Source organism: Zootoca vivipara, chromosome 7 (assembly GCF_963506605.1).
Source record: "Zootoca vivipara chromosome 7, rZooViv1.1, whole genome shotgun sequence".
Taxonomy (NCBI): Eukaryota; Metazoa; Chordata; class Lepidosauria; order Squamata; family Lacertidae; genus Zootoca; species Zootoca vivipara.
This window is the reverse complement of record NC_083282.1, coordinates 39889801-39916333: the sequence shown is the minus strand read 5'-3', so window position 1 is coordinate 39916333 and position 26533 is coordinate 39889801. Positions and strand designations below refer to the sequence as shown.

At 43.3% G+C, this 26533-nt stretch overlaps 1 protein-coding gene across 1 annotated transcript in view; it reads right to left on the bottom strand.

The window, feature by feature from the left end:
- Positions 1-26533, bottom strand: part of LRP8 (LDL receptor related protein 8) — a 190191-nt gene that overhangs the window by 27811 nt on the left and 135847 nt on the right. The window contains exons 4-6 of the mRNA XM_035123356.2: positions 23436-23564; positions 6140-6508; positions 155-277 (exon numbers count right to left, since the gene is read on the bottom strand). Coding sequence (XP_034979247.1) covers positions 155-277; positions 6140-6508; positions 23436-23564 — 621 coding nt within the window. The remainder of the gene's footprint in view (positions 1-154; positions 278-6139; positions 6509-23435; positions 23565-26533) is intronic.

The following is a 26533-nucleotide window of genomic DNA, read 5'->3' as shown; positions in this document are numbered from 1 at the left end:
TGAGGAAGCCTCATTGCTGGCTGGTCCAGAGGTTCACAGTGAAGAGCAGCTGAGTCATGAAAAATGGACTAGATGCCATCTCTAGCATCTATGTGAGCCTTTCAAGAGCAACCGTTTCTGCTATACCCCATACAAGGATACCGATTGCACCTACCGTTAACGCAGCCAGCCTCATCACTGTTGTCAGGGCAGTCATGCACTTTGTTGCACTGTTTGGCTCCGTGGATGCAAGTCCCATCGCCACACTGGAACTCATCAGGGCTGCAGGTCACCAGAGCTTGGGGGGGGGGGGAAGGAATAAAAATTAACACACTTCTGAGTATTTTGACACACATTTTCTGCCTCTGTGTTAATGCAGATTGTGATTTTATTGTAATTCATTCTATATTCTTATTACTTTGTGAGTTGCCTTGGATAGACTAGTCCTAAAGAGTAGCACTTAAATGAAAACTTAAATAAAATAAAATAGTTCTGTTTCTAGCAGTAGTCTCTGGGTTCTGGAATTCATTGCCATTTGACCTCTGGAAAGCTACTGCACTCCCATCCTTTGGAAAGGACCTAAAGTAATTATTTTCTTCAGGTAACCAATATGTGAATCATATTTTTTATTGCTGCACTGTTATTAGAAAAGGAACAGTTAGAGGAATTGTGTTTTTCAATTTTGGGCTGAGTGGGTGCTTTTTTATTATTGCTGGTCATTTTGTAGAAATTATCTTGTATTTAACATTGCTGTTATATATTTTTATTCTTTTGAAGTTTCTTCTATGGGGACTGGCACCACTGCTCGCCACACTAGAATTCAGTGTGGCCTACATGGGGAGAAGGACTTGCCCAATTCTGACCTCACAGCCATTCAGTTATGGAGGTTAGGCTGAAAGAGGGTGAATAGCCCAGGGCACTCAGTGAGCTTCATAGCTGAGCATGGATTTTCTTTCATTACTCCCTCCTTATTCAATTTTCAATGCAAACAAAAATACATCCATACTTATACTGAGATGTAGGGGACAGATTCATAAATCAATACATATCTAAAAGAAGAAAATTCTTAAAAGTTCACCAGTGAAAAGAGGCTGTGAAAAAACAAACTGTTAACTGAACAGGAAGTGAGTGGTGAAATGTTATAAATCATTTAAAAAAATCCTTATGCAGGTACATATAAGAGAAAGAGGGTCTAAAACACGATCAAAAATTGTCAATATCACCCCCCCAAAAGCACTTCAAATATAGACATATTTAACTGAGGCAGTCTGAATTGTCAAATCTAATACCCTATTCAATACATTAACTCTCTTTATGGTCTTGACCAGTTTCTTGCTGAGAATAGCTTTTTCAGTAGGCCTTGCTGTTGACAACAGTTCCTTCTACCATGGGGATATCTTCTTCTGTCCTAGCTGCTTCCAATCCCTTTTATTCTGGACCTTTTCACTCAGCAAGCTTAATTGTCTCTATCATTTCAAAAAGAAATTGTCAGTAAAAAACAGCAACAACTGAAGGTTTTAGAGGGTGCAAAACAGCAACCTCCGAGATGAATTTCAAAGCTTACAGCTGCCGCAGTGTCCCTGAATAAACCTATCTCAAAGCACTCATTTGAGTGCCTCCTCTTTGGGGAATTGCATCCTTATCCTAAATGACAGAAAATCACTGCCATTGAGTTGCTGGAGCAATATGACACAGACACTAATTCATGTGATCCAAGAGCCTCCCGGCAGAATCTCTGTGGCACTTTCGCGAACTGTCCTGGAGATAAGAAATTATGGCTCTGCAATACCCTGGGGCACAGCAAGGAGGTAAGAAGCAACAAGCACAGCAGGCACCATAAGGCATGATAACATGATATGGTACAATCCCCCATGCTGGACAAACACACAACAGGGACTCAAGATCACTATGCTGAACCATGCTCTGGCAATGAGAACTGTTTGCACAATGCTTTACAGTGCTTCTGTTTGTCCTCAGTAAGTTACAAATGCCTCCCAACTCGCCAAAGCATCAAAACGTGCAATTTGCAGGTATGTTGAAAGTCAGATGTGGGAGTGCACCAAGGTTTTCACTCTGTGCTGCATATCAGCACATCTTTTAAAAAGGACTTTGCGCAATTATCCTATGGGGATTCTTTTTAGATCTAGCAACATGGGGCAGAAAGCACCAGGAAAAAGTGGATGTTGCATTGTGAGGCGCAGTCCTGAACATCTCTGGTATTTTTTTTTTATTCCAAAAGGCACATTTTACATGTTTACCTTCTGACATATGGTACACTGGGGGACTGCAATTTTATCACAGTGTTTCGGATAGGGGACCTACTGTCAAGCACAGCCCTCTTCAATTTAAGCCACTTTGGCCTCATTGAAGTCAATGGGACTAAGCTAATTCAATGAAAAAATCAGCAATCCAAATATTTTGAAAATTGCCACCTTGGGATCTGAGCAGCCATAGAACCAAGCTGGTTCTTATTTGTCCATGACAGCCAGTTAACGATCCATTTAGCCTGTTAATGTGAAGCAATATGGAAACACAAAAAATAAGGCAGGCTGAAAACATGGAAGGATGAGACAATGCAACGTAGTTCTGCACTAACTTGAATCACGGAATGCAAATGCTTGAAGGGTTTGGTGATGAGGTTGTTCTCCTGCTCTATCAGCCAGATAAACCTACCCACCAAACTGCTTTAGGGCTTCTGTTGCCAGCTGGTAAAAATGTGCCATATGGAGGCATTTGGAGTAATTAGTCCAAAGTTGCATGTGAAAATTTGTAGCACAAATGGGAACTGTGAAGAATGCACCTGTATGGGGTTATTTCCAGAGGCTTGCAGCGCTCAATAAGCATATCGGATCTGCTGCAAGCCCTGCGCTGCCATTATTCAACCCATGCTGATCTCCTGCCTGTCTCCTTATGGCTATGTCATTAATAGTTGAGACACTCTTAATATTACATTTCATATTGTTCAAACTTAAATGGATTGCATGTCATATTAATAATTTTAAAGACATGCATGTCTTTAGGGATACTTTGAGTTGCCTTATTCTGAGGGTCTGTCTAGATCAGTAGTCATTCTCCAGTTATCTCAAGCAAAAGCCTCTTTCAGTCCTATCACCTCAGTTTATTTTACAGGAGATGCCAGGAACTGAATGCAGGATCATCTATATTTAAAACACACAGTGCTCTGTCACTGAGCACATTTTAAGGGATTTTAAAAATATTAAATACTTCTACAGAAACAAGAAATATCACTCACCGAAGTAAACCTTTTCTATTTTTTGGTTTATCTGCTCATCTCCCTTTTTGTTTGTCTGCCAAAGCATTTTTACTATTTATCATAATTAACACATAGTCAGTGCTTTCATTCTTTCAAAGTAATTACTGCAACAAGTGATAGAACCTGGCCTCAGGACAGATCCAGTTCTAATTCCTGACATCCCTCTATTATGTACACTACAAAGATGTGTAGTGGGACCAGAGCAGACCTTGTAATGTCAATGTTTTTAACGGAGAATTTTGAACTTTGCACAATATGATGGGAAGAATTCAGTATTGCACTAAAGCAAACATTATGCCAGCTCAAACATTTCTGTTTGCCCAGCAGAACAACCTCCTCAATGCGCAATTCTGGGAGTCCTCAGGGAGAGGAAAGGGGGAAAGTCCCTTTGTGTTAGCAGGAGCCCCTGTGCTTGCTTCCACTTAGTGGAACTACTAGGTTGAACATGGCCCACAGTATTGGAATGTGTACATGGGAATAAATCTCCAGGAAGAAAAAAATATCACTGTGGCCTGCTGTAGACCTAACGGTCTTTGCCTAACAAATCATGGTTTATATGGTTTGTTGGGCCAGGGATGTGCTGCATGCCTGTGGCTTCCTCTCCCCTCTCTTGTTCCTTAATTCAATACTTTCTGGTTTCTCAGACAGTTTCCCATTATGTTCACATTTGAAAACTGGTTTGAGCGCTCTGTATACACCAGAATAGCAAGCCACACTCAAACTGTGGTTTGACCATTCCCTGCAAACAAAGATAGCGAATCATGATTTATCAGCTCAATGTCACAGAAAACTGTGGTTTTAACAAACCAGAAGGTATTGAATTAAAGGCATGCAAAAACAAGGAAAAGGAAAGAAGGCAGAAGGCTTGTTTCCAGCCTATGTCAAAACGAACTTTTAAAATGTTTGTCTCCAGGACATCAAAATGACACACGTTGGATAAGACATCATCTTACTGGTCCAAACAAGCTATAAAAACAAAAAAGCATGGAAGGAAGAAGAAAATTCTAGGCTGTTCCTGTTAAGATTCCTTGCCACAATATAGGAAAGAGGTGTCACGAAAGCAAGATAGAAGACAAAGATTGGATGGGAAAAATAAGTGGTATTTGCAGGAGCCCAAAGGGAGATTTTTAAACCAGTTAAATTCCTGAAGGCAGGCATCACTTAGTTATTGGACTTATTCATATGATATCCAGTGATTTCCTCCATAATTTTGTATGTAAATTGAAAGAGGCATTCTAAAGGGAACGAAAAAATTCAACCCTCACAGACGGCCATTCGTCAGCCATCCTGCTTACACGTAGCTGTTAAATGTAAATATTTCATGTCATTCCTGTGTCACAATTATGAATATTTCAGTGAAACATTTTCTCCATTTCCTTTTCTCTCTCCCACAGTCATTGGGTGAATGACCAGTTTAAGCTTTTTAGCATCTGAAAAATGGATGAAACATCCCCAAACATTGCAGCAATCTGTGGAAGGCACAAAGCTAACTGGAGAGAAATCCATTATTCAGTAACTTGGGGCCGTGAACACCTTGACTACTTCTGTGAGAGGAGCTTCTATTTTAGCACACAAAGCTTATGCAGCTGTAGATAGCAGTGTATCTTCAGTAGTCTCAGTTCAGGAGCAGAAAAGTATACTGCAAATGCTTTTCTATGGATAGCCTTCAGAGAATTAACTAGCCCATCAACTCTGACTGGTTACCCAACTGCCAGGAGAAATGTTATACAGAAGCCAGCAGCATTATCACTTTGCCTAGAACTGTTGCTTGTGGATTCAAAGGCTAATATGTAATTGGATAAATAAGGGTGTAGATTATTATTATTATAATCTACACCCTTGGTTATTGAACTTAATCCGTTCCGTGAGTCCGTTCGACTCCCAGAACCATTCAAAAACCAAGGCACAGCTTCCAATTGACTGTAGGAACTTCCTGCACTCAATGAGAAGCCATGGAAGCCATGTCGAATGTTCGGCTTCCGAAAAACATTCGCAAACTGGAACACTCACTTCTGGCTTTGCAGCATTCAGGAGCCGCTTTGTTTGGGAGCCAAGCCATATGACAACCATATGGCTGTATACTACTGTATTATATACATAGAAAGAAAATGGAAATAATAGTAATCGCAAAACAGTAGCAGAAATACCCCAAATGGGTATAATCCTATAGACTGTACATATAAAGAAAATGTAAACAGGAATAAGATGGTGACAATATTATCATTTCAAGGAAATAATTTATAAAAAGGGAAATCTGAAGCAGGTTCTATCTAAAATACATGTTTTTCTGAAACTGCTGAAGTCACACATTTGGGTACAAATTGTATGCATTTTGCTCTGTGTGTGCACGTGCATACACATACACACACACACACAAATAAAGTTTGCTTTTTCAAATATAACATGTTGCTCTTGGGAGCCTGTGGGCTCATTTCTACCATAACAATTTAGCTATCATGGGGCTGCACTTCAGAATTTTTATCTTGAAATAATAACCCAGAGTTTCAGCAACACTATTTCCTGATTATCTTGGGTGGTTCACAGGTGAGTATGGAACAGCAACCTAATCCAATAATGACACCATATCTTGGGATAAAAGATGCATGAAAGAAGCAGCCCTGGTTTTGCTTGGTGGCGACAGCCCTTTGCAACTCACTTCAACCTCTGATTCACTGATTCACATGTAAACATGAAAGGCTGGAGTTCTATGCATCTCTGGGAGTAAGACCCTCTGAACACAGTGCTTTGTTACCTCCAAGTAAGCATGCGTAGGGCTGGATTGCAAAGGCAATCACTTTAGGATACGTGACTGTTGACAGGCCCACACAAATACCCCATGAGAAGGCTAACTCCCCATGTGCCATTGAATGCCCTGTGGACACTTACGACAATCTTGCTCATCTGACTTGTCTTTGCAGTCCTCATCTCCATCACATTTCCAGTTCAGATGGATGCATTCTCCATTGCCGCACCGGAACTCGTGAGCTGCACAGGTGCTCATGGCTTGCGGCTTGGCTTTGTAGCCACACTTCTCTGTTGACTCATCGGAATGGTCCTCACAATCAGGCTGATTGTCACAGACCCAGATCTCTGGGATGCACAGGCTGTTATTGCACTGGAACTCGTTGGGGTTACAGGTGAGGGGCGGGCACTTCCTCTCATCACTGCCATCACCACAATCATCGTCACCATCACAGACAAAAATTGTAGCTATGCAGGTCTTGTTGCTGCACTGGAACTCAGTAGGGGAACAGACTGTGGAATAAAAGCAAAAGAGGTGAGTTAGGAGAGCTCAAGCCTACCCAACAGACATAGCCTTCCATATTTTCAGCCTAGGCATAAGCAAACTTGGCCCTCCAGATGTTTTGGGACTACAACTCCCATCATCCCTAGCTATCAGGACCAGTGATCAGGGATGATGGGAGTTGTAGTCCCAAAACATCTGGAGGGCCAAGTTTGCCTATGACTGTTTTCAGCCTTTCTTCAAAGAGCCACCCAAATCTCTTTTTGTTTCCTATTTCCCGGTGGGGGTGGGGATTAACATGTATTTTTTATTGCATGCACACATGTGTGCGTTTTATCAACATTGCTTCCTGCTCTGTTCCATTCTGATGCTTTCATTTGTTCCTCATTGAAAGAAATAATCAAGAATGCTCTTGCTATCCTCATTCTCATCCACTACCACCAAGGACACAGCTATAAACCTCTATTTCGGGGACTGGAAGGTCCACACAGTGCATCTGATCTAGCTTATATTACTGCAGTGTCAAAGGGCTGGGGGAGAAGGGGTACCTTCAGCTGTGCAGTGCAATATGCAACAATGAACTCTAGAAGTTGCCCCTGCAATGTGCATTCTCCCCACCCCCAAGGGAGCATCAAGAGGGGGAGAACACTTCAGACTCATTTGCTCATGCTCGCTCTTCAAAATGCATGCAAATGGGAAAACGGCTTGTTGTCTAGCATTGAGGCTGAGCTAAAGGAAAAAATAGCCAAATGGTCCAAAATCTATTTCAAGCATGAAAGCAGCAAGCAAATCTAACTGGAGTAGTCCAAGAATTGCAGGTTAGTATAAAACAGTAAGAGGAAACCACAGTACAAATTGGGAGAGGGAAAAGAGCAAATCAGTTGCACAGAAAGGCTGGAGATCAGCAATGCAGCCAGTTGGGGAGGCCAGATATCAGAGTGCCCCAGTTAAAGACCAGGGGATGACTCAAGTATATGCAAACTTGTTATCTGCACTACAGTATACTCTGCTCTGGCCCTTCATGAGTGCCAATTTCATTCCCCTCCAAACGTAAGTAGATTTCTGAATTTCACAGCATGTCTTGTTTTGAACACATTAAGAGGTATGCACAGGGCAAATGCTCAGTGAGGTACGCAGGGATTTAGCTTCTGAGTTGCACTGATAAGCCCCTTTGCAACACAGTGAAATTTTCCCCTGGAAGTCACCGTGTGGCATTTGCATACAAATGAGAGTTTTCTGAGCTATAAAGTTGGGATTGTTATTTCTCTCTCTCCTCCAATCTCTGCACGCCTGATTCAAAGCTGAACCAGAGGAAGTAGTTCAAATTAAAACATCCAGGTGCCCTAGCGGCAGGCAACTAAAGGTCACTTTGATTACCAAAAGCAAATTCCCCCCCCCCCATCAAGAGCTACCATTGAAAACTCTTAATTGTGTGTAATTTGCTTGGCTATTAAGACACACACACACACACACCTCTGCTTCAGCAGTTTCAAGGATCCATTGGGAAATGATTACTTTCACAAATGCAACATGAAACATCACTCTTGGAAACAAGTTCTTTTAATTGGCGCAAGAGGGCATTTTATTGTTAACAGTTGAAGTAAACATTGCTCCTCCTTTACCATTCCAGTGAGATCCCACACAGCTTACTAGTAGCTGAGATAATAACAATATGGAGGGGGGGGGGGTTAAGCTGAAGGAGGCTGTTAAAAAACCCCACAACTGGTCCACTGGTCTTTATTTATGCTAAGGTATCTAATTAGATGCAATCCTCAATTCTAAATTTCTTTCCTTGTTTCATTTGCAGCATCAAGTGGCATGTGCCCAAAGACTGTGATATGCAACTAAACTGCAGGATGGAGGTGCACAGAATTGGGTCAAACTGTACATAGAAGTGTTTATGAAACATGCCTGTTTGACTTTAAGGTGTGTTAATGTTTTATATAAAAAGCAGTAGAAGAGGAGAGTGAAGCCCACATCCTCCTCCTACTTCACTTTACCATACTCTGTTGCTAGAAACTCATAGAAATCATAGAAGTGTAGAGTTGGAAGGGACCCTAAGGACCATCTAGTCCAACCCACTGCAATGCAGGAATATGCAGCTGTCCTGTACGGGGATCAAACTTGTAACCTTGGCATCATCAGCACCAATGCTCTAACCAACTGAGCTAACTGCTTGGCTCCGATGCCAGAAGTGAGTCAGCAGGGAAAGAACAGCTTAAAACAGGGGTCCCCAGACTTACCCGCCTTCGGGCCGGAGGGTGGGGGAGTGCGCGCCAGTGCACATGCGCACACCCATTTACTGGCGCGGTGGCGCGCTTCCAGGCCGGAAAAATCGGCGGAAATTTTTTGTGCGCATGCGTATGGCCTCCCCCGACCTGGAACTGCACCTCCCCCGACCCGGAAGTGCACCGGAAATGACCTCTTCTGGGTCGGGAGAGGCCCATACACATGCGCAGAAACGATTTCCGGCAATTTTTTTCCGATCTGGAAGCGTGCTGCCGCGCAGCGCGCCGCAAGAGCGGGCGGCGGGGGTCGCCGCGGGCCGGATTGGGAGGCCAATTGGGCTGCATCCGGCCCGGGGGTCGTAGTCTGGGGACCCCTGGCTTAAAACCATAGAGTGCAGTGAGCTAAGGCACAGGACAGGTGTGGTGTGGCAAAGGCCGACCCTGCATCTCTTTAAGTTCTCCATTACAGCTAAAAGCTGCCAAGCCACCTAATTCCCACCACTTATGAAAACACAATCGGATCAGAAGGTCGGCGGTTCGAATCCCTGCAACGGGGTGAGCTCCCGTTGCTCGGTCCCAGCTCCTGCCAACCTAGCCGTTCGAAAGCATATCAAAGTGCAAGTAGATAAATAGGGACCGCTCCGGCAGGAAGGTAAACGGCATTTCTGTGCGCTGCTCTGGTTCGCCAGAAGCAGCTTTGTCATGCTGGCCACATGACCCGGAAGCTGTCTGCGGACAAACACCGGCTCCCTCGGCCTATAGAGCGAGATGAGCACCACAACCCCAGAGTTAGACACGACTGGACCTGATGGTCAGGGGTCCCTTTACCTTTACCTTTTAATTAACACCTGGACCAACCCAGCTCCCAAAAGGTTCTGGTCTGCCACTGGATCCTACAGGGCAAGAATTGCCTGACCACAGATAGCTCCAAGTGACCAACTTACTCAAATAGAGGTCGAGAATAGACTGAGCCTTTTTAAGCCTGAGCATCAAGACTTCCTCTCCTGGGCTCTGCCCCCTTGTCGAGAGGTTCAGATTCTTAAAGGGCCAACCCTCTGGCTTGAAGACAGACAGACAGACAGACAGACAGACAGACCCTCCCTCCCTCCTCCATTCCTTAGCCTACTGCCTCGTACACTCCCTGCACCACTGGGCTTGGGGGGTATTGTGGGAGGCCTTTGGGTCCTCAGGAGCAGGGGAATGCACCTGTAAGTCCTGGCTTTTGCCCACAGGCCCTGGTGGTACAAGAAGTTCTTTTGGAGGCTCCTCTGTCTGCTTGAGTTAAAAGCAGCCTCTCTCAACCTAACACCCTGGCCCATGGCTGAAGGAAGCTAAAGAAAACTGGACACTTTCCCGTCACCTTTGTTGTGATTGTAGGCTGAGCTTAAAGACAACAGCATAGCAGCAGCCTTGCACCAACTGGGTCAGGAGTGGAGGAAGGCCTTGGCAACAGTTCCACAAATCTATTTACACTGATGGGGGCTCCTTGTATTTTTGTAGGGGGATCAGAGATACCTTGGGGGTTGCTCATGCATTCCAAGATTGAGCCTGTTGGTTTTGGAACTGCAATCCTCAATTATCAAGTTGCTGTGAAATCTCTCCTCAATCCTATAAACAAGTCCACATGGGCTACATAGCATGTAATTCAGCCTCCTATACAAAGGGGTGTGTGACTTACCTTGATGCCAGTCCTTCTGGTGCTTATTTGAAACTCCCAGAAGTCTAGGATTTCAGAACTTCATGATCATGCAGACATGATCCAAACCATGACCATCGTAGCTAACTCCTACCGACAGCCGGAGAGTGACCATCTCTCCCTTCCCGCCCCCCCAAGTACCCTGTACTTAATTGGCACTTTCAACTGACCTATTCATCTTGCTTAATAGCTCAACAGCAGCCCTCTTGGATCACTAGCCTCATTCCCTTATTAGATAATAATTTACGGTAGCAAGGATAAAAGCTTTCCTGAAAAGTTCAAAGAGTTGTGATAAACGTGAAAGATGCAGTGACTATACGCTGCTAATGTAGCACTCCAGGTTGCATAGAGGAAATTGCCTTTGTAGATTTCATTTGAGTGGATTACAAATCAATGAGCAAAGTTTGCATAAGCACCCCTCCTTTTTTCTTTTTTCTTTTCAGGGCTGATGCAATTTATAAACTTCAATTGTGAATTTATTTCTCTTTCCTGTGGGTCTAACAAGCATTTCTTTCTTTCTTTCTTCATTAACTCATCTCCACCCTTCCTTCTGCTTGTATACCTTTTCTCTGTCTATTGAAATCTGCCAAACATGCAAATAAGACAATTCCACACATATGCACAAAAATGACCCTGCACCTGCAGCTGATACAAATTAATATAATGCTTCTTCCTCATCTCCTTTGCGCCTGCTTATAGACCTATGTGTTCTCACATCAAAGGCCGTCTCAAATAATCAATGGGTGCAATGCTAAATGATCATAAATAAGATGTGCTGGCTTTAACAGAAGCCATCTGTTTACTTTCTTTGATTTTGCCATCTATTACATTACGGTATGAGTTTCTTTACTTGCGAGGGGAAAGAGATGGATTTCTTTTTAGTTTTGTTCTTCAAGATTCCAAGAAAGAGCTGCTGCAATTGCAGTTGAAGAAGCCACTTTAAAATGTAAAGAGCTCTCAAAAAGTAATTTTCAGGATCCTAGATACCAAGGAATGTTGCACAAGGACCATTAAAATGAGAGCAGCAAACAATAATGCATCCTTACTTTCCCTACCACTTCCTCTAAAAAGAAAGAAAAATGTGGAGTGGGGTAGAAGAGAGAAAGAGAGACACAGAAGCATATTTATTCATCTACAGACCAATATATATCTTATGACCAAATGCCCCCATATATGTTTCATTCACTAGAAAACTGAAATGATGCAGTTAAGAAGAGTATATTATGAAAACTGGCATAATGCACCTCATCTCCTACAGTTCATTTCTCTGTGTGTATGCGGAGGGGGGAAATGGAAGGAAAGAAAAAAAGCACCGGCTCAATAGGCATGTAAGGGCATTTAGCTGTCTCTTGCATTCTTTTCCTTAAGAGTGCTTTGTAATAAAAGAAGGGACAAGCAAAAAAACAAACAAACAAAAAACTCCTCTAACTGCATATTTCCATACAAGTGCTTTGACTGAATGGTTAGCTGCTACCATAGTCAGATCATTAACCTTGGGAAGAACAATACAGTGGTACCTCTGGTTAAGAACTTAATTCGTTCTGGAGGACTATTCTTAACCTGAGGTACCACTTTAGTTAAAGGGGCCTCCCGCCACGCAATTTCTGTTCTCATCCTGAAGCAAAGTTCTATAATTACTATTTCTGGGTTAGCGGAGTCTGTAACCTGAAACGTCTTTAACCTGAAGCATCTGTAACCCGAGGTACCACTGTACTGGGAAAATAGCTCCAGAAAAGATGCTAGGTATATTGCTACTTGAGACTGAAAGTCCAAAGAGTGCCACTCCCACTTTTACAAAATTACCATACTTTAATGTAGGGATAGGCAAACTATGGTCCTACTGCCACATGTGACTTAATTTCAAAAGCCCTTTGCAAGGGATCAGTTCATACTGCTAGCAAGAGAGATCTGTTTCTCTCCTTGCAAACCACTGGGAGGAAAGGAAGGAGGAGGAGGAGAGAAAAGGGTGTCAAAAAGAGAGGGGAAAGGGGGTGTCAAAGTGAGGGGAGATCCTGCTCACTTTTGACCCTACTACTGGCAGGTCACCCCTGAAAGATTACCTCTGAGAGACTGTAGCACTTAAGAGGGGGGGGGAAACTCTCCTTCAATGGCACCCCCAGTCTACTACCTGAGATGACTACATCTCTATGGGTTGTGGTAATAAACACTGGGGGTTCTTAAGTTGGGTTTTTTAAGTGTGAGAAATGTTTAGAGCGTTCATATCAAGTTTAAAAGTTTATAAAATGCTATAAATTTCTGACTTTTGTTTTTAGTTGACTAACTGTAGCCAATTTAACCAATTAACTGGTAAATCAATCAACCCATTTATATTCATGCCACAGCACTTTTAGGCTATGTAAATAAAGGTAACAATTTTCCTCACAAATATCACAGGTAAATGTATTGTTGTGGAAACAACTTTTCCCAAAATAGTTTCGGAGGCAATGGTGCTTTTCAGGCAAGTTCTTACACTTTTCAATCTGCCAGTCACAAAATGGTCCACTTTACCCCTCAAGACAACAAGTGCAGCATTACAAACAATTAGCATTCCCAGAGTGTTATGTTCAGTTTGTGCTGAATTGCTTTGGTATGTGCCCATTTATTATCCAGTCTGGATGAGACTTGTCAGCTAAACTAGCAATTTTGCAACAGCTTCCCCAGAAACAAATGAGGCTGTGCGTGTAATTGACTATTAGCTCACATATTTGGTACATGGTATGGCATGTTGAAACAGCTAATAATCCTTGTCACATAATAAAACATGGTCCATTGATATGAACTGTGGCGGGAAAACATATTCCTGAAATGCATAGAGTAAAATTTTGGAACCATTTCCCTAGAAACACTGTGGATGCAAAAGAACCATTACTCATTTTGAAAATGAACTGGATCTAATCAACGGCTGATGAATGCTAGTCTGGTACCTCAGAATAGCTCCACTGGAATCAGTAAAGAACTCTTCACTTCTACATAACCTTCCATTAGATATTGTGCCCAGAAGTGGAGCTGGAAAGCAGGACATGAGCTAAAGGAGTTAGGGCCAAGGAAGGAGCTTTCATTTCATGCTCTGGCCAACCTATCTGAACGCGAGACGGACTTTTTCAAGTCAGACAGGCTACTACCGGTATTAACAAAGCTACTGTAGCAGCCAGTGTGGCATGTAAAACTGCCTTAAAAAGAGTATAAAAAAATTCCTTCAGTAGCACCTTAAAGACCAACTAAGTTTTTATTTTGGTATGAGCTTTCGTGTGCATGCAAACTTCATCAGATACACTGAAACAGAAGAGTTTCAGGTTCTGAAACCTTCAAAAAGAGTAGTTATTGAAGGTTTGAGTGCAAATTTTAAAAAGCTGTATTATTACGATCTTTTCTTTACAAAAAATTCTATGAATTAATGAAAAACAGTCGAGTTTTGCATTATATAAACAAAGTAATGACATTTTATAATGAATATATAGGTGCACAACCTTTGAAAAATGCTATCCTCCCATATCCACATGATACACATTTTGGATTTCAAATTCTCAAGCAGATACAGGCCTTGGAGATGAGCATGCCCTGGAAGCCCATCTATCAGAAGCAGAGCAGAAACTCCCTCCCAACTTCTACGCTCACGGTCAACTTCTGAGTCAATGAGCAGAATAAGAATAATCTAAGCTGATCAAAAGGAATAAGAAAAGCTTGCTTCATTCAGTGGGAGAACCTTGCAGCTACAACGACTGAGACACAGACTCCCAGCAGTGCAACTCTACTGAATAATGATGTATAATGCACTGCTCCTAGTACAAGTAAGTGGGGTCATCGCCCCATAAAACTTCTACTTCCGCTAATTTAATTCTCTTGATGGGAATTCTCCACTAGGGCAGAGATGAAGACTGCTGCATTTCAAGGCCTAAATATCCCCAGTATTTAGCACATTTTGTCATTAACTCCACTGAAGCAAAGAGGAAAAGAATCAGGAGAAAGCTAGAGTTTGGCACATCAAATTTTACCCCTAAAAGGTTGGGACAGGTGGAGAGAAAGGCCCGTGGGAAGGAGTGGAAGGAAAACAGGAGACATTAAAAAAAATCATATCTTCAAAAATAGTTTTCAAGTAAAATACAAGGTAATGGGCTCTTCAGTTAGTACTTCCAACTAAATATGAAGTCTGATGCTGAACATTATAGCAATACATATCTCATTATCTGAACTTATGCCTAGTGGAGACTGGAATAGCCCCTTGGCTCCCTTCCAAGCCATTAGAGCAAAATGTTTCTTCCAAATTCCCCCGTTTCATTATTTTGTCACAGTCAAAGAGCACAGAAGAATCTAAAAGGAACACAGAGATGGAAACAATAATAGTTGCAGGTTTATCAAGTGTAAGTCTTTGATAAATAAGATAAGGCAGGAAAGAATACTACACCATTGATTTTACATGCTGTTTAACTACTGGACAGCTGGAAGGATTAATGCTGTGCATTATGCCCTGGCTATTCAGAAATTAAAACATAGTGTGCCAGCTGCTACTTTATCACTGCTTAAGGTATTAGAGCTCCTTAGAAAGCAGGAGAAATTGTTCTTTAGTTACTACCTCATCTCATATTCAGATTTATCCTGCAGGTTCACAACAAAGAGGCAAAAAATAAAATAAAATTGTCTCTGTGGTTGCCTGTAATCACACACTCACATACAGAAATGAGGGTGCTTTTGGCATGAGCATATTAGCTGTTTGTCATAGTTAAATGCAAAGCAGTGCATTCATGGAGCATTCAGTCTGACACTTAAATTGGGCAAATAATATATTTTTTTGCACATTATGAGAGCAACCTTGCTTGCCAAAGAACGGGGACACAGGTGCTCTTGTTTCTCTTGCACAGAGAAGTCTCTCTTTAATGTGAAATGGAGGGACTGTGTTGAGGGAGGAGCAGAAGCAGAAAAGTAGGACCTTGGACCTCTAGGAAGGCTTGGAGCAAGTTACTGTTCTTTCATCCCAGTTATTCAAAATAGGAAATAGGGTTATTGGGAAGGTAAATGATGGCTGCTTCACCATGCAAAATTTGGTATGTGGAAGCCACTTTTAAGTAGGCAGGAAAGGCCACAGATCTTACATCTAGTTTGTTCATTGTGTGTGTGTGTGTGTGTGTGTGTGTGTGTGTGTGTGTGTTTTGCCAAGGCATTTTACCACAGTGTATACTTGCGGAGAAACAGATGCACTTGCATTTATCCAAAATGACAATCTACATAGGAGAGTCGTGCTGCTTAGAAAAAATGGAATTTACTACTATGTGGGAAATTTTCATCTTGTGTGTTGCGGCCCTTGGATGAAGACTTATCAACCACTTTGTATACTGATACAGTAGTGCATTGTAGAGATTGTAGAAAAAAAATATAAATCCTAGAATTGTAGAGTTGGAAGGGACCATGAGGATCACCTAGTCCAACCTCCTGGAGTGCAGGAATCTTTTTGCCCCACATGAGGCTCAAACCCATGGCCCTGCGATTAAGAGTCTCATGCTCTACTGACTGAGCTATCCTGCGGGCTAAATCATGGAAGAACATCCATAAATCTGCCACAGAGGATGTACCCATGTTGTGATAAAATAATAAAAATCCTACTACCAGAAAAACAAAAAAAATCCTATGAAAGGATTTTTCTGCTTCTCAGAGACAAAACAAGTATGCTTTGAAAGATCCAATGGGCTTTGAAGTTAGGAAGCTGGGCAGGAGTGCTATGGCAGGGCAACCCCAGAGAAGTCACTCATGGCATTTTAAGAGACCCATTTGAGCATGCTATAAAACAGTACTGTGAGATGTAGAGACAAGCAGAAAAGTTAGCTCTTCATTCAAGAAAACAGCATACCACCAGATAGCAATGCCTACAAACAGGACTGGCCCCTATGAAGCAGTTGCCAGGACTGAAGGTTTTCATCTTCTACTTCCCTCTAAGTTTCATCACCAGCCGGATGTTTTCCAAGCAGCCTCAAACTATGTGTGGATCTGTGCCCTTTGTTTTGCTACACTCTGTGTCCTTGGAGACAAGTGGGGAGGGAGCTTAGTACAGTAGGAGCAGCAAGCTCCTGGGATATTTCATCAGCTGAGTCAGAACTGCTTTCTGCCCTTGGCTCCTCTTGCTCACTAAAGTCTGTTGCCTTTTCAGAATCCAACCACTCCTCCACTCCTTCCCCCTATGACCTGTCCTCAGTCTCCCACCGCCACTCCTGGGCTCTGAGCCTGGGCTCCCTGGGCTCTGATCTTTCCTCCTTTGATGCTTCCCTAGGGAGTTCCCTGGCTGGTGCCTCCCACCACTCCTCATCCAGCCGGTTCCTAACAAGTCTGTGCTAAAAACAGTGTGCAATATTTCTCTAGTTCATGCTGAAATAGCTGAAGGGAAGAAGGGGCATTGATCCTGCTTAATCTTTTCCTAGTTTTAGTAAGAGATGCTGTCAGTAAAACCAATCCAAAGCTTCTGCTACTCTTCAATGATTCTCTTCCTTGATAAAAAATAACCCTTTGGATGACCAATTCAATAGATCAATAGAGAGAGTTGTAGCCATTAATAGTATTGATAATTTAATCTAGGAGACCACTGAACTGTAGGTTGCTTTGTCTCTGGAGTAGAATTAAACAAGATGTGTCCTGTTAATGGTACACATTGGTTAAAACTGAAGAGTAGATGGTTCAGGGAGTACTTAAAATCAGTCCTCCAGGCGAGGGAGACAGGCAGTGAATGTCTCGTTTTAATATGGGAAGAAACGAGCCTTCTTCCTTTTTCTCTTTATGGGCAAGTATGGATGTGTCACAGTGTGCTGTAGCCACCTGGTAAGCCAGTCCTCTGTATCATCTTGCCAGATGAAGAGGACAGCTTTACTATTGCTCTGCTTCCACAAATTTCTCATCAGGTGTAGAAAGATAGCAAACACCTTCCATATTACTCAGCAGGATGATACCTTTCAAGTAAGGGCACAATCGTACCTCCCATCCTTCAAAGGAGGGGCTTTGCAGAGTGTCAGAGCCGCCACCACAACCACAGCTGTGCAGCTCATGGCAGTGGGTGGTAGGGAGAAGGACAACCAGGCCCAATACTACCATGTGGAGTTTGTGAGCACTAGATCTCAAGTCAGCTCAGCCCCCCGGCCCCTGTGAACTCCATGTTTCCACTAGTCCAAGCCAGTAGGCCTCCTGCTGATTAGCTGAGCTGAGAGAGCTGGGTGGAGGAACATTTCTACCTAATCCAACCCCCTACACTTCCAGCCTGGTGTAAGGGGTGGTGGTAGTAGATTATTGTGTAAGTTACTACTTGGCAAATGATTGTATGTATAGCCATGCACAGCAACAGCACTCCTTGGATGGCACTTAGAGTACCTAAACTCCCCAGAGATGTGCTTAGTTTGTACAAGAAACCAGCTGTAGCCCTTTGGAATCAGTTACCAGCTGAAATTAGGCAAACAAGATGTTTAGGCCACTGAAGCTGTTTTCGTTTAAGAAGCCATTTTATGGAAATTCAATTGTAGAAATTGTTTTCTTGTTTGTAAGAGCTTGATGCTTTGTATTTTATCTTGTTTTATCTTATTGCACACTGCTTCAATAGCTTCTGGCAGTAGGAAAGCTTAAGCATTCCTTCTTCCTGCCTATCAGTTCTCCCCTACAAATGTTCTTGCTCTGGCAGATGCAGGTTTGGGAAAAAAATACATTTGCCACTGTGTAGTTCCAATCTTGGTTGCCTGTATGGTAAGACATTGCCGAAGGGACTCTTGCAACATGTAAGCCATTGAACTCAAACTCACAAGGAACTACACCAAACTCTGGTAGGGGAATGAGGCTACAAAATGTTCTGCTGTGGGTGTTCAGGGAAGATTATGGCCCACAGTAGAGTGGGTTGACATACCAAGTGCAGGAGGTATTTTTTAATCAGGGAAGAAGTATTGATGGGGGTCTCCACAATGTCAAAAATCAAAATGACCTGCCAAGGGAGTTAAGATCAGCAGGGAAAGCTTTGTGGGCAAAACATGTCAGGGCCTTCTCTATGGTGGCTCCCAGGTTGTGGAATGACCTCCCTCTGAGATGCATCTTTGTAAGCAGTTTGACAATTGGCCAAGATGCACCTCTTTACCCAGGGCTTTGCCTAAGCGGATATCTTCCCTTCACCGGCATTGCTGTGCACTGCTAGTCTGTGCTACTGTTTTGCCACATTTGTTATGCGGTCTATTTCATGTTTTAATGCAAATTTTACGTATTTTAAGTGCAGTATTTTTGTACGATGTCCTAGGACCTGTTGGTGAACGGGGCAGGCTATATATGCACATAATAAATGAAATAAAGAAATAAGAAGGAAAGAACGAAAGAATCAGCGCAGAATCAGACAAACAAAGGGGCTGTTACAACGCAGCAACTGCATATGTACGTCCAGTTTACATCTTTCTCCCTGAATGCCAGGTAAGGAAAGCTCCAACTCAAGGATGCTGATGTGGCAGTAGGGCAGGTGAATTTCCTACACATGAACAAACTTGCCATAAGGCATAAAATGAAGCTGAACACATAGTTTTAAGATGCCACCTGAGTCTCTCAGGAAGATTTTGCTCTCTCTGCTCACTGTGGGATGAAGTCTTCCAGTTTAGGTTGGTGTTTAGGTCTCTATGCTGCCTAGCAAGGAGCATTTAGGGGTCTATAATTAACTATGGCATGAGTGGGTACTGGCGGGGAGGGAGGGAATATACTGCAGCTTTTGTAGCACAAATCCCACTGTGCTTGATGATTACTCTCCCACTGCTGCTTTTACAACAACTCAATTGGAGGCCTTTTGCCATCTCTTTGGGAGATTATCTTACAATCCGGCAAAAGGAAGTTTTGCTTTGTATTATTGGAATTCCCAAATCAAATACAGCAGTTTATAACAGCTTACTTAGCTCAGAATTTCCTACCTGGTTGGGGCAAGGGACACTGATTACCTTCACATTCTCTGGAATAAAATCATTGAAGCTAGAAAATGCAGAGATCCTTACAAAGATGGAAAAAGAAACAGTTAAAAAAAAATTTTTTAGCATAACTAAGCCAACAAATCAATGCTCGTGAGAATTATGGTGACACGGGTGGCGCTGTGGTCTAAACCACTGAGCCTAGGGCTTGCCGATCAGAAGGTCAGTGGTTCGGGGTGAGCTCCCGTTGTTCGGTCCCAGCTCCTGCCCACCTAGCAGTTTGAAAGCACGTCAAAGTGCAAGTAGATAAATAGGTACCGCTCCGGCGGGAAGGTAAACAACATTTCCGTGCGTTGCTCTGGTTCGCCAGAAGCGGCTTTGTCATGCTGGCCACATGACCCGGAAGCTGTCTGCGGACAAACTCCGGCTCCCTCAGCCTATAGAGAGAGATGAGCGCCGCAACCCTAGAGTCGACCGCAACTGGACCTAACGGTCAGGGGTACCTTTACCTTTACCTTTATGCACTGGCAGTTTCCCAGGAGGAGGTTAAGGATCATCAAGCACACTGTCTCTAGGGCAGGCACAGCCACTGGTCCTGTTAGCTAGGGATAGTGGGAGTTATAGTCCCAAAGCATCTGGAGGGTCGAGTTTGCCTATGCCTGCTCTAGAGCCTTGCCAGAGGCTTTGTTTTACTTGCAATAAGCCCCTCTATCTCCTTTTATTCTTAGGGAACTGATCCCTTCCCCCTACAGCCATCAGAAACCTATGATTTGCCTCCAGTGTCGGAGGCTGTATACTCCTGAATACCAGCTACTCAGAATCCCAAGTGGGGACAGCACTGTTGTACTCAAGTGCTGCTTATAGGCTTCCTACATGCATTTGGTTGGCCACTATAAGAACAGGATGCTGGACTAGATGAGCCACTGCCCTGATAAAGCAGGCTCTTTTTATCCATAAGCATTACCACCTCCAACCACAGAGGCAGAGCACTGCCCTCATGGCTAGCAGCCAATGATAGCCTTTTCCTCCATGAATTTGTCCAATCCTCTTTAAGAGTATCCAAGCTAATGGCCACATCACTGCCTCCTGTGGGAGCACTTTTATTGCAAAGAAATTCTGTCCTCCCACATCCCACGAGACCATTGATGGCTGCTGCTGCACTTGCTTCATTCACAACTTTCTGACTTAAAAGTTTGAATGTGAAACACAAGTTTTCTCCCACACCAGAGCATTTATTGACATGAAGTCTGATATGGCTATACAATCCCTCACCAGGAAACCTCACCATATGAAAACTCCCTGTATTTGCCAGCCATTATCAAACGGATTCATTGCCATTTGGACTCTGCTATGATGATAAAGCAACAACTTCCAACTAAAATTCAGTATGGCATAGGTTTTGCACAAGTCTCAGGTAGAAACTTAGCAAAGCCCTCAGAAAAGCTAGTTGTGCTATTTCCCATGCAGATATGTTGTTTGTTTGGATTTCAGAAACATCCACTGAGTTTTCATCCTGGACACTTCCCTCTGATTTTTAAGGGTTTTGTGTTTGTGTGTTTTGCACAGTGAGATGTGAAAATTACTTCCAACAATGATGAACTCCCCTTCCAATACATATATGAAATGTGATGTTACTTTGAAATTCAGATACTTTCTGTGAAAGGCACACAGCCTCTAATGTGACAAGGAGACGTCACATTTCAGAGGATGAGCTTGATAGCTTCAAATTTAACTCCAAGCAAGTAAGCAAGCAAGGCAAAAAAGAAAGAAAGTCCCCCCCTACCCCCTGCCACCAAAGTAAGCTCAGGAAGAATGAAGAGATAAGTAAAACCTCCTCTCCTCCCTCCCCGCCCCCATCCCTCATACATGTTGAGGACAAGCAAACAGCAAAGATGAGAAAGAGGATGGCAAAGATTCTAAGCAAAGAAGAAACAGGGATGCTTACAGAGTATCAGTAGATAAGCTTAGAGGGATTTGATCAGATTTGGATAACAGAAAGGATTGAAATCAATCCTTTAAAACTCAGAAGTATTGCAAGCAGCAGAGTGGGGGGTCATCTTCATCTGGAGAAGAATGGCTTAATTTGACAAATGTGCTCCTTTGCAAGAAAAGAGAACTGCCCACAACCCAAGGTGGAGAAGAGTTGTGGGGACACCTAGGCCACAAAAGCAACCTTTCCATTCTCTGGTCTGCTATGCTTAGTCTGCCACACAGTGTGTAAAACAAGCCCCCCCAGCTGTACAAATAAAATCAGCCTCTTGTATGGCTGCGCAGCCATTCACACAAATGGAGGGAGACTAGGGATGGGGGAATCTGTCGATTTCAGGATTTTGGTTTCTCCTATTTCTTGTCCCCACACATTTCCACATCAGTTTGCGTGTGTGCGCACGAACGCACGCACACACTATATATATATACCATAAAAATTCATTACTGTCTTAGTTCACTTTTCTGCTAATATATACACCTTTGCCTGCATTTCCTCCCAATGTACACATTTTTGCAAAGCCCTAATATAGAGCTAATATAAAAGGGCTGTTGATGGCTATGCTCTGCCTGCGAGAATGGAGACACCAATGCTTCTGAAAAGCAGCTGCTGGAAACCAGAGCAGGTGAGTGTGCTCTTGTGCCTGAATTCTGCTTGTGGTTCCCATAAGGATCTGGTTGGCCACTGTGAGAACAGGGTGCTGGACTAGCCCAACCCACAAGGCTCTTCTTGTGTTCTTATTTTTATATATTATTTTCACTAATATATGTGTTTCTGTACATATTACTTGGCTGGAGAATTGCTAGCTGAAGTGTGAATTCTGAAGGATAGCTTGTTTTGGTTTGTGCATTGCTCTGGAATGTATAAAACTAGTAGATTCACCTTTAAGCATGAACTAAATTGAATTTCTCCCCCTGTCCCTACAAAAGACACGGCATTCCTCCTTTATGTATTATCCTTTACTCACCCATAGAGGTTTTACAATACCGTACATAGAACTATTGAGAGGATAAAGACAGTAGCACTATCTGCTTGCTTGAAAGCATTTACAATAGATATTGCCTTTCAAGCTTTGTGGGTAACTAAAAACCCAACAGTCACCTATTCGGTGATCTATGACTAATGGTTGAAGAGTACTGGAGCGAGATCAGTCTCTCAGTCCACATCCCCAAGTACTAGCTAATACATATGGGGCGTAGGAAGATAGGGGTGGGGGGGGTGGGCCACCCTGAGCGGCGAGCTCTAAGTGGCGCCATTGCGGGCGCCCGCCCCACCCCCAAAACACGCGTCCCGCCCCCTGAATGTGTGTCATGCCCCTCCAGTAGGCACACCACGCCCCCGGAACGCGTGCCCTGCCCCTCCGGGAGGCGCACCCCGCCCCCAGAACGGGCGCCAGCCCCGCCCCCACTGCCGGAGCATGAAGCTCCGCCACTGAATACCTAGGTGAAACTTGCAGCAAAAAATTAATGGCTGAAAATGAATTACCTGCAACTTCAACAGCTTGAGAAAATCTTACCGCAGTGTTTGGGAAACAGAAAACATATCCAGCCTTCTGGGGAATCCCGCAAATTATTTTCTCATTTTAACTTTGCAGTGTGCTTTATGGAGTGGCATTTTCTCCCCGAAGGGCTATTATTACATGCTGTAGATTCTGACCCTGCCTAGAATATTCTTTCCAGAGTTTGAAGTTTGAATATATAATGGAATCCTCTTAAGGGAATAAAGTGCCAACTCAATGTTTCTCCACCACTACTCCTACTCAAGGGTAGAGGCAATGGATCTGCAGCCCACACTAGTTCCCAACTTATCTATGCTCCGGGGTGTGTGTGTGTGTGTCTGTGGAGCTTGCATAGGTTGGGTGGCATGTGTGTCCTTACAATCTAATGTCAGTAAGATCATCGCCAACACCCTTCCTAAAACCTACAACATATGGAAAAACAATTATTGATTTTTGTGGCCTAATATCCTGCTCCACTGCAAAATGTAGTACAAACACATTTAATCAGAAAGGCTGGGGTAGATATGAAATACAGGAGGGAAGGGATACAAAAACTGGCATCAGATAATTTGGAGTTTGAGTTCATTGAGGTCAAATAACGGCATCTGTATGAAAGGCTCAGCATCATTCAGACTCACCATTAGTGCACCCAGCCTCATCAATTCCACTTTCACAGTCTTTTTCTCCATCACACCTCCATGAAGATGGGATGCATTTGTTGCTGGAGTCTCCACAGCTAATTTTTTCAGCTAAGCATACTTGTTTGGCTAAAAAAAGAAACACAAAAATAACATAATTAATGAATAAAATAAGAACTATATATAACTTTATCTCAGAGTGCCCCACATTTTCATCAGGCAGCACACATAGTAGAAAGACTGGTGGATGTCCTTTGTGGGTTCACAATATACAATATACAATTGTACAATTATATCTGAAAGCTTTGAACAAGACACTTCCATTGCTGCTTTGCTTTCTAGAATGCTTTCTAAACTTGATCAAAATACTATGCAAATAATTTAGCTGGAATGTATTTTCCTGTTTATTGGTTTGTTACATCTTCACCACCTGAAGCACAGTAACAGAGTTAAAAAGAATTGACCTCCTCCAAGTATAGCAGGCTGAATAATCTCATAACCTCAGGATGTTATAAAGGAATATAAACAGGTGTAAATTAGAAGACAGTGTACCCAAAATCACTAAACCCAGTGTACCTTGAGTGTCTGGAGAAAGAATCTAGGAACTTAATTCTGAATAGATTTAAACAACAAGGCGGAGGGGGAACGCTGCCTAGTTCATTACAAAAACAAGAATCCCTTTCAGTCTGAAATCTCTTTTGCAACACTTTTAACCCATTGCAATGTCCTTGACTACAAGACCATAGATGAACACACCCAAAGAATAGGATTAAATCTTTTTTTATATAAGTATTTCTTTGAGATACTGTATTTAGGAATGCAAATACTAGCTACCTATTCTAGGATAAGGAGAAAGGGTGGTGAAAAGCAGTCCTTACTACTCGTCTTGCTCTTGTAGATACCATTGCAGAAGATCAGGCGGCTGCTTTTGGAGATACTGTCTCTTACTCAGTATACAAGTCCAGATTCCCTTCTCTCATTGTGGTTTCATATGATGATCTTTAATATGGAACTGTTTTGGCACACAAGTTAATTTTGATCACGGAAGTTTGACAGGCAGATCTGCCTTTGCAACACTAAGATACATATTCGCAAGTTTGCATTTCTCTGCTTCCCACAAATGCACCACTGACCTAATAATAAGGGGAAAGAAGTGTCTGGTGGGCGCCACTGAAATTGAAAAGGAACTGGAAATTGGGGGATTAATCAAGCATTCAATAGTGTCCAAAAGGTGATGCTTCTCTGCCACCCCCACTCCCATTCCTACATTGAGGCCATAAAAGTGCTCGGTGAATGAAACTGCCCTCATTGACATTTTCTTAGTGGGTTTCCAATCTGAAGGCAATCAAAGCAGCTGCAGCTTCACCGCCTGGCTCCCCCCCCCCCCGGGAGCTCATCATTCTAACAGGAAAATGAAAGGCCACCAGGAGCTGTCATAAAAAATGTAGCATCTTACTGAAGTTAAGGGGGGAAACCCCTGAATAATTATAGAGTGGATGCTGTCATTACCTAGCTTAGTGAAACTGTTTTGAAGACATAGTCTAATTTCATTTTAGCTGGTCTGCCAACCTGGTGTTCTCCAGATATTTTAGATTATAGCTTCCAATACATCTGGAGGGCATTTAGACGAACATCGTAACAGCCACAGGCCTGGAATGTAGAAGGTATCTACCTGTGCCTCATCACAAACAAGGCCCATAAATCAGGTTCTCAGAGGTTATAGACATACTATTAATGTCATATACAAATGATCATACTGCCTGTGAACATCAAAGAACTGTACATGCCAAAAGGGGCTCTTAATCCACCTGCCCTTCTCCAAACAAACACTAGCCCCACAATACTGCAAAATGAAGTTCTGAAAGCTCCCCAAATGTTGTGCATTGGCACAATGTCCAATGCACTGTTACAGAATGCACAGAGGTAGCCATGCATTTGTCTGGATCACATCAGTTGGGAGTTTCTAAATACAGTAGTACCTCGGTTTATGAACACAACTAGTATCTTGAAGGCCGTTAAAATAATGGGTGCTAGAGCAGACCTGTTGCTCTAGCAACCTCGGGGACATTCGTAGAGGCATCTTTGGGGCCTGATCCGCCGTGCTGCCGGCGGAAGGGAAGCAGCGCCCATGCGCCCGAGTAGCATGGAAGTGTGCCCGAGTAGCCCGTGTAGGAGTGGCGCCACTGCTTATGGAGTGCGCCCGTTTGTGGAACCGACGGCTGCGGCCCGTCGTACTGCGCGTGTTCGCCTCGGGGATCTGCTGCTCCCCGTCTCCCTCCCGCCCCTGCGGTAAACCCTGTTTAGAACCAGCCAATGGCGAATAGTGGCAGGAGCGTAGGGGGGGGGAAGGAAAAGAAAGCAGCCTCCTCCTCCTCCTCGCGCAGTGAGGCGCTGTCCGGCCGGGAGCGGCGGTTGGCGGCCGCAGGGAAATGGTAGGCAGGGGGGGGAGAGCGTGTGTGTGCGTCCAGTCTTTGCGTCCAGTCCCTGTGTCCGTGGGGCACATGCGCAGTAGCGCAAACCCAGGGACACAGGGACTGGACGCAGAGACACTTGGACTTTATTATATAGGATTGGTTCCGGAAGTCTGTTCATAAACTGAAGCGTTCATAAACTGAAGCGAACTTTCCCATTGAAAGTAATGGAAAGTGAATTAATCCATTCCAGATGGGTCCGCGGCGTTCGTAAACCGAAAATTCGTAAACCGAGGTGTTCATAAACCGAGGTTCCACTGTAGTGGGAAACATATGTGGTTAGTAAACCACTAGATTAAATGACTGTCTGAACAGCTAGCATTTCCAAAGTTTCCACCTTTGGAGTACCACAGTGATGGTATTCTAACGTTGCTCCCACTGTGCCCTGAATGGAAGAACAATATCTGGAAACCCTCCAGCTATGGAAGTTTTTTTTCCTGACTTGACATGTAAGCAATTTAATTTCTATATACTTACATGCTTACTTGCAACTCTCCCAAAACAGAAGAACCTAGGAGACCGCAGTTTTGGGAAAGAAACAGAACATAATAGAGTTGTTCAGCTGAAATTTATTTGAGAGCAAGTCTCTGAGGAATTGGCCATTTCTGTTTACGTGATAGAAGACAT